The sequence below is a fragment of the Diceros bicornis genome, chromosome 19 (assembly GCF_020826845.1).
Source record: "Diceros bicornis minor isolate mBicDic1 chromosome 19, mDicBic1.mat.cur, whole genome shotgun sequence".
Taxonomy (NCBI): Eukaryota; Metazoa; Chordata; class Mammalia; order Perissodactyla; family Rhinocerotidae; genus Diceros; species Diceros bicornis.
Window position 1 is genome coordinate 10,285,956 of NC_080758.1, and position 17,410 is coordinate 10,303,365.

At 43.3% G+C, this 17,410-nt stretch overlaps 1 protein-coding gene across 3 annotated transcripts in view; it reads left to right on the forward strand.

The window, feature by feature from the left end:
* The window catches only part of ZFP64 (ZFP64 zinc finger protein), an 84,049-nt gene that overhangs the window by 10,005 nt on the left and 56,634 nt on the right, over nt 1-17,410 (forward strand). For all 3 annotated transcript variants that reach the window (XM_058562454.1, XM_058562453.1, XM_058562456.1), the window contains exons 3-5: nt 7,208-7,369; nt 8,411-8,473; nt 11,480-11,731. In XM_058562454.1, coding sequence (XP_058418437.1) covers nt 7,208-7,369; nt 8,411-8,473; nt 11,480-11,731 — 477 coding nt within the window. The remainder of the gene's footprint in view (nt 1-7,207; nt 7,370-8,410; nt 8,474-11,479; nt 11,732-17,410) is intronic.

Below are 17,410 nucleotides of genomic sequence, written 5' to 3' on the forward strand. Positions count from 1 at the left end.
TGAGCAGGGTCCTGGGAACCCGGACCAGCCAGTGAGGGTTGGTTTGAGAGGACTGCGGAACCGGCATCTGCGTTGTCAAGAGATGCCGGAACGTCTGTGCGCATCACGGTTGTGGAAGCCCAGCTGACGCCGCACGCTCCCGAGGTTTACGGCTTATTGTTTCAGAAGGCAAGCCCGCACCGAATTCCTGGTTCCACGGCCGGCGGGTCTGATTGGCTCAGCTCCCGTCAGGTGTCTGCGCCTGGGCCAATCAGCTGCGGCAGAGAGAGGGGGCGGGGTCAGGGATTGCGTCCTCGCGGCTGGCTCGTCCATTGCGCCGAGGGGACTGCTGAGCCCACGTGACTGGGCAGGTGTACACCACGCGCGTGAAGAGCTTTTAGAAAAGCATGGGAGGCCTTTTCGTTAGGGAGAGAGAGAGGGATTTTTCTCTCAGGAGGTGAATTCTGAGTTTGCAGTTGGGTCAAAAACCCTAAATGTGAATCTTAAGCGTGGACAACTTTGGAAGAAAAGAACAATAGATTTGAATGTATGACAATGAAGTACTATCTTTAATCTGTAAAAGTCTTTTACAAGTCAATGAGAAAAAAGTGAAAATTCAATAGAGAAAAGGAGCTGATAGCCTAAACAGGCAGTTCACAAAAGAAGGTGTGTGAATGAATAATAAATGTTGAGAGGGGTTCCTCCTCACCAATTATAAAAGAAATGCAAATTAAACTAAAATGATCTCATTGTGTCCTGTCACATAGTCTGTGTTGATAGCCAAGGAAAAGGGGAGAGTGTAATTTGGTTTAGATTTTCGGGAAAGATCTTATAATTTTGTATCACCAAGCAATAAAATGACCATACCATTCTGATGAATTCTTCAGCCTAGACAAGTGTATCCAAAGAAACTAGAGATAAGTTAAACATTTTGGATAAGTCTTATTTATAAAAGTAAATACTTAGAAACCAATTTAGTGTCAAAGAAAGGGAAATGGTTCATTTAACTATGTGACAATCAGAATGAAGGAATATTATGTAGCCACTAGGAAAAAAATTCTAATTTTTAGAATTTGTATTTTGGATGAAAAGATAACATGGCAAACTGCTTTAACGTGGCAAAAACTTTTTAACAAAAAAGGAGACTATAAAACCATTGAAGCCGTGATCCCAGTTTTATACTTTTAAAACTCTATATACAAAGAATGCTTTAGCCATTTGGTCGATCGGTAATTCAACAAATGTTCCTGGAGCCCGTGCCCTTCCCCGAGTTCTGTGTTAGGTACTGGAAGACAGTGATGGAGAGAAAAAGGCGTCTGTCCTCACGTGGCTCATCCACCCAAACGGAGGAGAGGATGGGCGTTAAATAATTTCCCAAATAACTTATTTAATCACAGTACAGATTAGTGTTTTAGAGAAAAGTACAGTATATAATGAGCATATAATGCAAGGGTGCATATTGCCACGTGGTGACAGCATTGGGCAGCTTTTATTTTCCTCTACGTTTTTCTGTACTTCCTAGATTTTCTACCATTACTGTTTACTTTTATTTTGAAAAAACGATACATTTTTTAATTACAAAAAGAGAAAAGGATAAAAAATGGAGTTTTTAAATGGAAGAAGAGAAGGGAGAGGCAAAGTGGGTTGGGAGAGGTGAAAGCTGTGTCTAGATATTCGAAGGCAGTTTTGTGGAAAAGGGCTACAACTGGTCCATGTGAGCCTGACACGTGTAAGACACCAATGGATACTAACCTCAGAGAGAGAGATTTGGATTCTCTGTGAAATTCACATAACAACATCATGACTGAATAACTGAACACCCAGGGTGCTCCTGCTGCAAACCAAGACTGAAGACAAGGCTCTCGGTTACACACCTGGACACACAAGAGAGCCAGGGAAATCCCCAGGAGGAGAAAAACAGAACTGAAAGCCCGCAGCAGGTGTGTGAGGCTGGGAACTGCTGGCGGCGGGGACGGGGATCTCCCTAAACACGGCACTTGATTTTAACAGCCACCCCCGGAGGAGATGAGGTGCTGGGCTCCTGTGTAAAGTTAGAAATGAGACCCCCACGCAAAGCAGCGGCCCTTGCTACACCCTCAGTGAAGAGAGGGCCTAGAGAACATTCTTCTGTGGGGGCAAGTCATCCTCTACAGAAGCACTTCCCACCCGAGGCCGTGAGTGGTCCCACCTCTGCAGATGTGGGGCACCTGGGGTTGTCCCTGCTGCCTTCACTTCTGCTGGGCACCCTGCGATCCCCAAGGCTGATGCCACCATTATGCCAAATCTGAAGACAGACAAATGATTAAATCTGTTATTGTGTATAATTACAGTGATACCGGCTGACAACTGTCCAGCCCTAGCAGGTGCGCTGCTCAGTGTCTTACCCTCCTTGAAGCTTTACTAGAACAATGAGGTCTAAGCTCTAAGGTCATGGCTAACATCCCCATTTTACCGGCAAAGGAACTGGAGAGCAGAGAAGTGACTTGGTCAAGGTCCCGTAGCTAGTGCGTGGTGGACACAGGGGTTGGTCCCAGGTCAGTCTGACCACACACACACACACACACACTCACACTCACACACACACACCTGGGAATGAGTGGCTACTCAGGTCAGTCTGACCACACACATACACACACACATACACACATACATCTGGGATTGAGTGGCTACTCAGGTCAGTCTGACTACACACACACACACACACTCACACATCTGGGAATGAGTGGCTACTCAGGTCAGTCTGACTACACACACACACACATCTGGGATTGAGTGGTTACTCAGGTCAGTCTGACTACACACACTCACATCTGGGATTGAGTGGCTACTCAGGTCAGTCAGACTACACACACACACACTCTCACACATCTGAGAATGAGTGGCTACTCAGGTCAGTCTGACTACACACACACATCTGGGATTGAGTGGCTACTCAGGTCAGTCTGACTACACACACACACACACTCACATCTGGGATTGAGTGGCTACTCAGGTCAGTCTGACTACACACACACACACACACACTCTCACACATCTGAGAATGAGTGGCTACTCAGGTCAGTCTGACTACACACACACACACACTCACATCTGGGATTGAGTGGCTACTCAGGTCAGTCTGACTACACACACACACACACACACACTCTCACACATCTGAGAATGAGTGGCTACTCAGGTCAGTCTGACTACACACACACACACTCACACATCTGGGAATGAGTGGCTACTCAGGTCAGTCTGACTACACACACACACCTGGGATTGAGTGGCTACTCAGGTCAGTCTGACTACACACACACACACACATCTGGGATTGAGTGGCTACTCAGGTCAGTCTGACTACACACACACACACTCACACACATCTGGGAATGAGTGGCTACTCCAGCATCAAATCACATACAAACACCCAAAGGGACTGAGGCAGCCCCTCAGTGATCCAGGCCACCTGAAGGCGTTCCCTGGGGATCTGCAGGTCCTGTTGTTCACAGGGGATCCTGGAAAGAAGCTGAGTGTGGGGAAGGGAAGGGAGGGGATGACCCAATAAAGCCAACCAGGGGTTCCAGTGGGACTGGGTCACTGGATGCCCCATGCCCCTTTGTTAGCTGTTGAATTCCACATATCTGCAACAGAACACTCTTAATAATTATGTGCTTCCATGTTCTATAATGAAATGTCACCTTCTCACTGAGGCCTCCCGGGATCCCCCTACTTGAAATTGCAGGCCCCCAGCACTACCTGTATTTATGTTTCTCCCTAGCATTTAGCTGTGTATTTATATTAGCTATCGAGTATGTATTTAAGTTATTTCTTGCCTACACCACTCCCAACTAGAGTGTCAGCTCCACAAAGGCAGGGATCTTTGTCCCTTTGGCTCACTGATGTGTTTCTAGTGCCCAGAACAGTGCCTGGCACATAGTAGGTGCTTAATAAATATTTGCTGAGTAAACCGATGAGTAATGACAACAGCAATAACAGTGTTACATGCCTGATCTCGAATCCTCACAACAGCCCTAGGAGATAGGAATGGAAATTGTCCCCATTCTCCAGCTGAGGAAACTGAGGCTCAAAGAGATAAGACTCAAGAGCCCAAGCTCCTGAGCAGACCTTCGTGGTCTAGGAGCCGTCTACTCTGGGGTGACTCACGTTGTGAGTGATTAGCCCACCCCAGAACCATCCCTGCAGCTGGGTGCCTGGCTCCCGTGGCTTCCTGCTGCCTCCCCAAGACACCAAGAGCACAGGCAACAAGGGCAAAAGTAGACGTATGGGGCCGCATCCCACTCCTGTGCATCAAAGCAAACAACAGAATGAGAAGCAGCCTACAGAATGGGAGAAAATATTTGCAAACCATGTATCTGAGAAGGGGGAAGTATCCAGAATACTCCATTGTTTCCTCTCTACTGGGCTTCCCTTGAAACGATGCTGAGGCTCATGGTGGAGGGGCAGGTGGGCGGTTAGGGGAGAAAGCCCAGCCAGTCTCCCCAGAGGGCGGGAAGTCATGGGTCCAGGAGGATGCGGGGCCCAGCACTGACCTCCCAGGAGGACTCCACGAGCTGAGCTGTAGGGAGGGCCTGGCCATTCCCACAATCTCTCCCCGACTCCAGCTCCTTCCAGCATTCTTTTTGTGCAAAAAGTTGTAAAGCAGAAAATTGGGAAGTCACGAGAGCATGACCACTCATCCTAGATTTAGCACGGAAAGTCCTGTGTCCTGGGTGACCCATCAGTCCCAGGCCAACAGGGACGGTTGCTCACCCTAGGTCTTGATCATTCCATTGAGTCTGGTGCCCAGTGCCCAGTTCTGTTCAACTGCCCTGGCTAACGTTTATGAAGACTCAGGCACGGCCACATCCTGGGCTACTGATTCTCTCATTAAACTTCGCAACAACCTTACGAAGTGGGCACAGTGATTATCCCCACTTACAGGTGAGGAAACTGAGGCTCAAAAAGGTTACATAGCTGGCCTGAGGGCACACACAGGGTAATTGACCGCATCTGGACTCATCTCAATTTGAAGATACATTTTAACATATCTGAGATGGAGGCACATCTTAGAAGCAGTGGGATTGCTGTCAGCCACAGGCAGTCACGAGAAATGTCTTTGCGCCCCTGTGAACAAACTTGATCACAGTTGATCACATTTTTGTCACTTGGGCAGAGGTTTGTGCATTTTTTGGAACTACATGTATCGAGTTTAATTGCTGTTTAAAACATCTTCCAAGATACTGCACGATGATTCAGGTTGAAGGTGAAGAGTGATTATACCCAAAATACATGAAACAGTAGCAGGCGGTCCATTTGATATTAATGAGGCAAATATTTGTTGTTGGAGCTACAGCTGCGGTTCTTGCAACAGCCAAGAAGACGGATTCCCTCAATTAGACAAAGCTGGGTTAAGTTTTACTGCTGCGATGCATGGAAAAGGGTCATCTACGCCAGCGGTTCTGAAACTTGAACATGCACCAGAATCAACCTGGATGGCTTGTAGAACACAGATTGCTGGGTCCACCCAGAGTTTCTGATTCCATGGGCTGGGGTAGGGCCCGAGAATTTGCCTCTGTAGCAAGGTCCTCAGTAGGTCCAGTACTGCTGGCTGGGGACCACACTTGGAGAACCAAGCAGAGCAGAGGAAGCAGGAGCCAGACCCCACAGACGAGATGAGAACACGTCAACAGGAGGCAGGTGTGGCTAATTCATGCATCAAAGAAACTGGGCATGAAGACAGAGCATCACTTGCTCAGGATCTTTTGGCTAGCTTTAAACAAAAGCCACTTAACTTCCCTCCGCTTATTTCAGTTGAGAAAAATTGAAGCCATGAGTTGAATATCTAATGCTGATGGGACCCAGGTGTTCTTTGACGTGCATCTGAATGATGCTGTCACTGCCAGAGGTGCCCAAGAGGTGGAGGTCAGGAACCTGGTTTCCTGTCAAATGTCCAAAGAACTCATTCAATAAATATAAAATTTCTAAGGAATATCAATATATATAAAATATCTAAGGAATATGAAAGCGTTGCATCACAATGTGTTTAACTGGCAGCTTTTTAAATTTATTGTACATAAAATAATGGTGCATCTTACAATCTATAACATCTTAGATTCGAAGAAAGATAATGTTTGTTTTAAGAGAAAATATAATTAGCCCCTTAACCTGTGGCACAGATGTTATGGATATTACTGCTTTGGGCAAAGCAAAAAGAGGTAGTGATGCTAGGCCTGTGTTGATTTAAATAAGTATATTCTGTAAATACAATGGCAAAAATGTCAAAGGTGGTGCCTCGGTGACTGAAGTTTGGGAAACAGAATATGACAGTGGCTCTCAATGTCATCATTAGGGCCTCTCAGCCTGACAAGTTCACCCAATGACCAAGCCCCTGTTGGTCATATTTACTCCTCATTTGAAGCCAGATCTCCTTGTGACAAATTACATGTAATAAAGGAAGAAAGAAAATATTTCCAAACCCCAGACCATAAACTTAGTTAATAAAGTAGTCACAAAAAAAAAAAAAGAAAGAAATTTGAGATTGCCTATTTTATCTTTTATAATGATAAAGATAAAGATGATAAAGATGTTTGGTCTCTTTTTTTCTTTTTTCCTCAAAACTTCAGTGAGAGTAGGATTTCTTTAGGAGTAGTTGTGTTAAAGAGTATTTGTGTTTTTAGAGAGTACTTGTAGTTTTGCCCAGAATTCCTTCAATCAGTTCCTTTCCAGTTGTTTGTTAGGATTTTGTGATAAAGCTTGTGAAAGTACCTAATGCATTTGGCTGAAGTTAGAAAACCTACCTGGCGTAAATGATAGGGACATTTCTTGTTTATTTAGTAAATCTAGATTTGGATGGTTTCAGAGCTCTGGCTCAACATCTGATTTTCTTGCTCTCTCCTTATGATAACAGAATGGCTGCCACAGATCCAGGCATCACATCCTCACTGCAGCATGTCCAAAGACAGGAAGTAGGGCAGCCAGGGCAGCAGGAATGAGCTTTCCTCGCCTGCCTCCCCTTCTGCCCTCACTTTTGTTTTTTAAATCAGGGAGAAAAGCTTTTCCAGACGCCTCCCAGCAGATGTTCTCTAGTCTCATTGGCTAGCACTGGGTTACATAATCACTCGTAAGCAGCAAGGGAAGCTGGGAAAGCAATCTAGCATGTTCATTCTCTATCAAGGAGGATGGACGAAGGGAATAGTTGTTGGGTATTCATATTATGAAAATTAATCATCGTCATATCTTTTAGTTTCAGCTCCAGAATTTGTTTTTGAACATGGCTATCAAACTTATCTGCCCACGGAAAGCAATGAAAACCAGACAGCCACTGTCATCTCTCTCCCTGCCAAGTCACGTGCCAAAAAGCCCACAGCACCTCCTGCTCAGAAAAGGCTTAACTGTTGCTATCCAGGTAAAGGCAGCATTGTGTCCTACTTATGTAGAGGATGTGGTTCAAACAGGTTCCAGGACCCTAACTCATGAATTCCTAACACTGATGTGCTCTAAACTGCCTGGCTTAAAAATCAAAGCCCACAGCATTTACATCATCACCTGTCTCTGTCTCTCACTGTCGCTGGTCATGTGGGCTCTACGACTGTTATAGCCACAGGCCTTTGAAGTGGACTTTCGAGAATTTCAGGTTGCTGTGAACTTCTCCTGTATCTAGCTTAGGAAGATATTCAGAAAGATTTTTCTTTTTAAAAAAACTTTTTATTTGGAAATAATTTCAGACTTACAGAAAAGTTGCAAAAATAGGACAAAAATTTCTATACACCCTTCATCTAGATTTCCAAATGTTAACTTATTACCACATTTGCTTTGTTGTTCTTCCTATATATACATGTATTTTCCCCCAATTCAAGAGCAAGTTGCAGACGTGATGTCCCTTTTTCCCTAAATACCTCAGTGTGAATTTCCTAGAAACAAGGAAATTCTTTTATATAACCACAGTGCAATCATCAAAATCAGGAAATTAATGTTCATGCACACTCTTATCACACCTACTGACCTTATTAAAATTTTACTGGTTGTCTCACTAAAGTTCTCTATATCAAAAGAAAAACATTTTTTCCCCTGGTCTGGGATTCAATCTCTGATCACACATTGCATTTAGTTTTCCTGTGTCTTTAGTTTCCTTGAATCCTAAGCTTTTATCTTTCTTGACTTTGACATTTTTGAAAAGTACAGGCCAGTTATTTTGTAAAATGTGCCTCGATTTGGGTTTCTCTGATGTGTCCTCGGGATTAGGTTTAGGTTATGCGGTTTGGTCAAGAAGCACAGAAGGGATGCTATGTCCTTCTTGGTGCGTCATGTCAGGAGGCACGGGATAGCTGTTTGTCCTGTTACTGTGGGGTTCACTTCCATCGCTTGAGTAAGGAAGTTTCTGCCAGGTTTCTCCACTCTCAAGTTACTATGTTTCCCTTTGTAGTTAATCTTTCCTTGCCTTTTTAAGGTTGCCAATTCAAGACTGCCTATGGCATGAAGGACATGGAGCGTCATTTAAAAATTCACACGGGTAAGTAACATTTCTTTGGCACATATGCCCTGAACACGTGCCCTGTGCTAGGAGCTGGGGATCCAGACAAGTCAGACACGTGATAGGACACAGTACCTCTCTGGTTGTCACGGGAATACAAATACAAATTAAATAAAAATAAGATGCTGTTTCCACACATGATTTTGGCCGAAAATATTTAGAGCAATAAAATCCAGTGCTGGAACATATATGAGCTAACTTCACTAGTGGAAATGTGGACTGCCACAGCAGTTAATTAATCTGCCAGAGTTAATTAAAATTTAAATGCACATGTTCTTCTCATTTTGAGGAGATGACCCTATAAATGTGTGTGTGTGTGTAATGATTGGTAAAGAGAGGAATAAGGGGGAAGAATAGTAACTTTTATGTATCTTTCCACTGTATCATTGGATCTACTGAGTATGTGTTATTTTTGTAATTTTGAAGGGGAAATTTAATAAATATTTTTTTTTTAAAGAGAGAAAAAGATTGATGCATGGTAAAAGAAAAATGTGATTATTTCCGGTGATTTTAATTTTCTTTAGTATTTTTATGTCTCTCAAATGTTCTGCATGGAGAAGAAATTGCTTTTAGACTATTTTTAACAAAGTGTTAGATGCTCATAATTTAAATGATACAGGCATATATAAATCCAAAGAGTATAAATGTGTATAAGGTAGGGACACACTGAAATTTGGCTTGGGCATCACTAAGTTGCCCAAAGCCTGCTGTTTAGCCTCAGCCTTTGGAAGATGAAACACCTGTCACTTATTTCTTATATTCCTTGGCCATGGCCAGTGATGGCCTTGGTGAGGTCACCGTCATATCTATTCAGCCTCACAGTGTCATGTCATTTGGATTTATTCTAATTATCGAAGTATTAAGTTATTGTTTCAAGTATTCGTAAGCATTCTCCACGTAACAAGCAATGGATCTCTCCACGTGGGTTTCATATGCTGAGGTTCCATCAGTCAAGCTTAGCATTTTCATCACTGCAAGAGTCAAGTGCTATAATTATTAACAATGATTGGGAAGGATTATAGAAATATAAGTGAAGACAACAACCTTAAGTCTACTTCTGCAAATCTTCAGGAAGCATCTGCTACCCAGTTAGCCAAGCTTGTATTTGTAGGATGGTTTCTATATAACCACAGCATCTCCATCATCTTCGAGATGGAGAGGTAATAAGAAGGTGTCCTTACCTTAGTTACTTTCAGGGAGAAGGGCATGGTCCCAGGGCAGCAACAATACCCGGGCCCTGTACCAGCAGAGCTGGCCGAAAACCATCCAGCCCCACCACCATCGAGCCTCTGCTCAGTGTTGCAAATACACAGGATGGCAACCACGGGAGCTGTTTAGCAGCTGACGATGCTGAAAAATTCTTGTTCCTGGATTTTTAAATTTGACTACTAACATTTTTAATACTAAAATTATAATCTTTAATACACTTTTAGATGTATTCTTAAATGCCAGATATTTATTCTCTGAAGATAGTGATCAGCCTTTGCTGACAATTGACGTTAGCGCTTGGCTATTTAGGATTTGGCCAAAATACGTATTTGATATATAAAGTAAAAAGTGAAAATCCCGACTCGCAGACCACCCCCTTCTTATCCTATGCCCAGAAGTCACCCGTCTTAATAGTCTCCTGTTTCTCATTCTTGAATTTTGGCATGCCTATACCAGGCCTAAAAACACACAATTTGCTTTTTCCTTTTCTTATTAAGTTATGATTCTAAGTTCACACTGCAACTTGCTTTTTTTCATTTATTATTGGACGTTTTTCCATGTCGGCGTGTATATATCTACTTCATTCTTTTCAATGGCCAAGTAGGGAATTGGTTCAAAAATTTACTGTACATCCATACAGTGAAATACTTCAGCCTTAAAAATCATGTTGTGGATATTTAATGAGGTAAAAAGATGATTGAAATTATTTTAAGTGCAAGAAAGTAGTCAATGGGGAAGCAGTGTTGCATTTGGCTAAGACAGCAAGACCATCCTGGGTTCTAATCCCAGTTGTTGAGAGAATGCAATAAAATCATTTAAAGGCACAGTGCCTTTCAAAAGGGAAGTGTTTAAATTAATGTTAGCCAAGAGATTTTTTGCACCAAAAAAAAGTACACACACACACACACAAATAATTGGAAAAATATACATCAAAATATTAGCAGTTGTTCGTGGGTGGCAAGTTGAGGTGTGTGTTTGTGCGGTACAGGTTAAGCTGCTGTAACAAAGAAACTCAAACACCAGCTCAAACCGGGCGGGGGCTTCTGTCTCCCTCACATGACTGTGCAGAGGTAGGCAGGTGGTCTAGGGCACATAGGTGGCTCTGTCGATGAGATTGTGCAGGGACTTAAATTCTTTCTGTGTCATTACAGTACATTATGTGATGTCATCCACCTTCTGCAGGTGTGCTGCCCTCACCTGCCCGTTCACCCCCACACCTTGGGTTTACAGGTGGCAAGAAGGAGGGAAAGAGACGAAGGATAAGACAAGCCATTTCCTTTACAAAAGGGGCACACTTTCCTTCTCTGCCATTTCCTTGACAAGAACTTCATTGCACAATCATGCCTCACTGCAAGTGAGCGTGAGAAATGCAGTCTTCAGCTGGTCAGCCATGAGCTCTCCTAAAACTTAGGGATTCTGAGTTTTAGGGTGAGTCTGTTGTGATAAGGAAAAGGGAGAGAATGGATAGAAGAGACAATGAGCAGTTTCTTATTTTACTTAGCTGTACTTTAAAATTTTTGAGTTGCCTTCTATTTTTAATTAATAAGGAATTCATATTCATTGGAGGAAAAATAAGAAAACACCAATAAACAAAATAGAAGAAGAAACTCTCCCTCTCCCAAGATGTTAGCTCTTTGCCAATCATCCGTCTAGCTTTTGAGGGTTTTCTACGTATTCTTTGGTGATTGTGTATTACTCTTTTCATAGGGCAGTGGGAAATAAGTCTTTTTCTTTTTACGTCTTGTTTCCTGATCCCATCTGTGTGTGTGTTTGAAGGAGACAAACCCCACAAGTGTGAAGTCTGCGGCAAGTGCTTTAGCCGGAAGGACAAACTGAAGACCCACATGCGGTGTCACACGGGCGTGAAGCCCTACAAATGCAAGACGTGCGACTACGCTGCTGCCGACAGCAGCAGCCTCAACAAGCACCTGCGGATCCATTCCGACGAGCGGCCCTTCAAATGCCAGATATGCCCCTACGCCAGCCGCAACTCCAGCCAGCTCACCGTCCACCTCCGATCCCACACAGGTGAGTCCCTCATGCTGTTCTCTCTCTGTGCTCCTAACCTCTTATTGCTTGAATCATAAGCAGCTTAAAGCATTTAGTCACAATGCACGTAAATGAATTGGGGACTTTTGGTCACACCATTGTTTGCAGTTTTGCTTTTCATCTGCCCAGAAGTGCCTTTCTCCGTAAACTAGGGAAAAACATCGTTTATAACTCTATATATATCTCGTGTAACTTTAGAACTTACTCACTGGTAAAGCATGTAATCAAGGAGGTGCACTAAATGAAATAGAGATACAGGCAATGCATTTTTAATAAATTTCTGCATAACGTATGGTTAGGCATTTCAATCATTTTTAAAGTATAATTTGATTAGTTCAGTGTGGGAGAGCTTGATCCAAAAACTCAGCAGACTAGGTAACTCAACAAATGATGTACATTTTTCTTTCAGCAAGTGTATCAGTTAGCTATTGATGCAGTGATACTGTGTAACATCCACCCCAGAACCTCAGTGGCATATTATAATAAGCATTTATTGCTCACATATTTCAGGTCAGCAGGGGGTTAGCTAGACACTGTTGGTCTTCGCTGGACTTAATCTTATGTGTGGAGAAGGCTGGGTTTCCACTGACCTTGGCTGGGGATCTGCTGGCTGTGGGCTAGTTGGCTGTCCACTGGCCTTGGCTGGAGCAGTCTGACTCTGCTCCACATAGCTCTTATCCTTCTTCTGGGACCAGTGGGCTACTCCAGGCTTGTCCTGTGACAATGGCAGAGGTACAAGCAAGCATGCCCCAATGTGTAAGCCCATTTCAAGCCTCTGCTTGCATTAAGTCTGCAAATATCCCATTGGCTATTGCAAGTTATATGGTTGGGCCTCGTGTCAAGGGATGGGGCTGAGCTCACCAACAGTGGGAGGTCACCACAAGGTTACATGGCAAAGGCAAGAGATACAAGGAGGGGTAAAGAATTGGGGCCATTTTTGCAAACAATCACAGTTCACCCCACCATCATTCACATCTCTCTGACATGCAAAATGCATTCATACCTTCCCAAGACCCCACAAGTCTTATCCAATGATTGGCTCAGGCTTAAAGACCAGGATCCTGTGGTCTCCGTCAGGTCTGGATATGGCTCCTCTTGACCTAGAGACCCTTGAAGTAAAAAGACAAATTGTTTGTCCCCACACTCCCAACATACAGTGGTGAAACAGCTGGGATAATTATGATAACCCTGCTATTAGAAAGGGGAAGAACAGGAGGCACTTGCAGTCACTGGTCCACAGATTTCTGAATTCCCTTTGGGCAAATGTTCCCAGGTCCCCCCACTTTGGAGATGGGGAATGATTCTTGATTAGGCCTTGGCTCAGCCCACCAGTTCTTGACTCTGTCCACTGGAGCATCCTTTCCATCACCTTCCTTAGCCACTTCTGAAAAGGATTGGAAAATGTCCCTTTGAGAAACTTAACCTGCTTTCTGCCTACTGAAAGTTGGGGATCTTTTTAGATTTTGTTTTATCTAGGCTGGTGACAGCTTTGCTGCTAGAGCTATCTTAAAAACTTTGTGAGTTTCCTGTGTATCTATGTGCCAAAAGGGACACCCACAATTCTTTTGGAGACTCACCTCTCCTGTAAACCCAATTACAGGTACCTTCGGCATATAACTTTCTGTGGGTTGAATCCCTTGAGACTTCTAGGAATCCTTGTCCAGCTGAGAGAAGCTACTTGGCACCAGCTTAATTCTTTTGGAGATTTTAACAAAGAGCCTTACATTCACACCCACATTTCTCAATCGGTCTTCCTCTGAGACCAGTTCCCTGAATATGATCTTTGTCCCTAGCCTTTTGTCTTACTTTGAAAACCTTTTGCTGGTGGAGATGAGAATCTTTATCCAACCCAGCACATCTTTGATTTTCTGTATTCTCTCTAAATTCCGTTTAGAAAATGGCCAGTTTGGATTTTCAGTTTGTCTCTTTCTTATAGTACCTTATCATATGCAGCCAGTAAGACACTTTCACTGTTCTGCCTAGAAGTAATCTCTTGGCATAAGTCCAAAATTCAATACATATGTTTTCTAAGTTACTGCAGGAGATAGTTTTACCAAATGTTTGCCATTAAATAGCGTGAATTACCATTTTTCCAGCCCCTACCTGCTACCCAGTCCCAAAGCCAATGCTTCATATTTTAGTTTTCTGTTACAGCAGCACCTCATTTCTAGATACCAGTGTCTGTATCAGTTCTCTATTGTCACGATAATGCAGTGTAACAAAAACCCCACAAAATCTCAGTGGATACAACAGTATGCCTTTTCTGTTCACACATTGGGGATCAGCTGGTTGTCGTCCAGGTGACTCTGCTGACCTTGGCTGGGCTCACTTACAAGTCTGAGCATTTGCTGGCTACGGGCTGGCCATCCGCTGGCCTTGGCTGTGGTAAACCAGCTTTGCTCCACATATCTGTCATCCTCCTCCTGGGACCAACAGGCCAGGCCAGGCTTGTCCTTCTCATGATGATGGATGACAGAGGCCCAAGTGAACAAACCCCAACACACAAGTCCATTTCAGCCATTACTTGTATCAAATCTATTTAACATACCATCGGCCAAATCCAATGACACGATTGAGCCTACTGTCGGGGGTCATGGCAGGTCATCCTGCCCCTGCCAGGAGAGCATGCATAATTATATACATAGCAGAGGCCATGGCTTCATGGAGGGACAGGAGGTGGGGATATTTGGGAACATTTCTGTAATCTACTATAGCAAGTTAAGACATTGGCATAACTGACGCCCAACTGATTTTCTTCGGAAATCTACCCCAGCACAAGGTATAGTAGCTCAGGGATTCACTTATGAAAGTTGTTCAGAATGATTTTGACTTATAGGGATAAACTTACCATTTACAGCAGCATCTTTAAATTGGTCTGGAAAAGGTGTGCTTTCTAAAAATTTAAATGTGTGCCATTTATGCATTGTCTCCATGGAATGTTCATTTCCCTTTTATCAATCTGTGGCACTTATAAAATTTTACAAATTGTAAAATGAATAGGATCTTGTTTTTACCCTTCCATTGCTTTGATAGACTGCGTTGTCCATTGTCTTAGTAGCAACCTAAACCCGAGAAAGATCTGTCACCCTCAGTGTCTTAGTCGCTTATTCATTCAACAACATTCGTTAACTCCCCACTATGTACTGGACACTTCGGGGATCAGGTAATGGGCAGGAACGAACATAGTCATCAGCTTTGGACAGGGACTGTTACTGACCAGTATGCCTCATTTAAGAAATAAATATATGGTTAAAGGGAAAAAAAAAATAAGATGATGAAGGGATTTAAAAGCCTTTGCTTTCATGTCTGAAAGTGTTGTTAAGCTCTGCCACTCAGCTGTGAGATTTGTTTATCTGGTTTTTCTCGATTTCACCTCTGCTGATTGCTAAAAGGAGCAGAAAACTTTGTCACTAATTTGGGCAGGGATGTAACTAGAAAACCTAGTAGAACATTCTGGAACAGGGATTCTTACTCTGGGTCCACAGGCCCCTCCACCTAGGGATCCATGAATAGAATTTAGGAGGTCCATGAATTTGGATGGGAAAAAAATTACATCTTCATTTTCACTAGCTGGTACTGAAATTTGGTGTGTCCTTCAATTACGAAAATAGGCAACCAGGAGCTGGCCCCGTGGCGTAGTGGTTAAGTTCCGCATGCTCCACGTCGGCGGCCTGGGATCGCAGGTTCGGATCCCTGGCGAGGACCTACAGCGCTCGTCAGGCCATGCTGTGGCGATGACCCACATACAAAATAGAGGAAGACTGGCACAGATGTTAGCTCAGGGCTAATCACCCTCAGCAAAAAAAACAGAAAATAGGCAGCACATCTGGTAACAGTGCCTATGAACTTGTCGCCAGGAGAAATCACAGATCTTTTCATAACAGTTGTTGCAGATAGATCAAAGTATCGTTTACGCTCTTCTTGATTTAGAAACCATTGCAGTTACTAGACCCGCCGCGAGATCTTGTTATTTAATGCATTAATAAAGCACACATTGCCATATCACAAATTTTTTCTTTTAATTTTTTTAGCAACTCTTTCAATATAATTGGTTTCTTTTGTATTCCTATTGATTTTTATTTTAGTTTACTTTGTGCATTTACATATTATTCTGAGAAAGGGTCCATGGGTTTCACTAAACTGGGAGAAAGAGGTCGATGGCATAAAAAAGGTTAAGAACAACATTCTAAGGCTGAGGTCAGCACGGCCGGATAGCAAATATTTTAGGCTTTGCGGGCCATACAGTCTCTGTCACAGTTGCTCACCTCTGTGGTTGTACCATGAAAGCTATCATAAACAACACAGAAACAAATGGACATGGCTGTGTTCCAATAAAACTTTATTTGCAAAAACAGGCTGTGGGCCAGATGGCCATAGCTTACCATTCCTTGTTCTCGAGTTTAGTGTGCATAATCTCAGTGGCGTTTAGTCATACAAAGCACTGGGTTTGAGCTTCTCAGTTTTCCAGAAGCTTGTTAAATTTGCTCCCCCCCATCTTTAATTGCATTTATCCGGCAGCGCATGGTGGTATTATAGACCTTATACCAGAAAGCTGGAACACAATCTCACTCTTTTGAGCTTATGGCCTAAGAAAGTGAACATCGGTCGTATGAACAGATAATTACCCAGCATCTAAGAATACCAGCTTTGGAGTCAGCCTGGGTTGGAATCCAAGCCCTGCCACGTACTACTACACTACTACTGCTCAGTGACCATGAGCAAGTTGTATCGTCTCTCGAGGCCTCAGTCTCCTCATTTGTACAGTAATGTTTAGAGTAAAATTGATAATAGCACCCGCCTCATGGCAATGTTGGGAGCATCAAATGAGACCATCCTTGTCGAGTGCTCAGCAGAGCCCCTGCCATCCCAGAAGCACTGAAGAATGTTCGCTGCTGTTATTTTGCCTGCCTAAGCGATATTGAAATGGGCAGGGTCACCAATTTGTTTGAATTATCAGTGCCTTAGATAATTTGGACTTGACATTCCTTGAGGAAACAAATTTGGAATATCACGCCCACTCAGATCCTTGCAATTTCACTCTCCCTGCTCATCTTTCAGTGACTATGAATTTAAAAAAAAAAAAACCAAAAGCAGCTGGATTTTGTAACTTCACAAGAACGCAGCTGGCAATGAAGGACAAATAAATTTTGGGCAATAAACACGTCTTTATTAATAAAAATCTGCATGAAGTATAAGCTGGGCGTTTCGATCATTGTAAAAAGAGTATTCTGATGAGTGAGCACGAAGTTGACTGATTCGAAAATGTGTCCTTCAATCTGTTACAACAGGTAACTCGATCAAAATCAACGGATGATGCAAAACTGTACAACTGTGAACCATTAACTAGCAGAGCGGGCACGTTCACTAGATGAACGATAGGTTGATTGTTTTAAAGAATATACTAAGTATATTCGCAGATCTTGTTTTATTTGGGACAATTAAATAGCTCTTTTCCATCTCAGTTTTTCTTCTGGGTGTTGTAACGGTGGTGGTGCACCCAAATCGGTGGTTTAGGTTTGGGGAAAGAAAAGCAGCCCCCGACCCCCACTTTCTTCCTCCCAGGGGCTGCTGGGAGCTGCAGTTAGAAGGTCTCCACCCGCCCGCCTTGGTATAAGCGATTTTCTGGTGTGTGCTTCGGGGGGATCCGCTGTGGTTGTT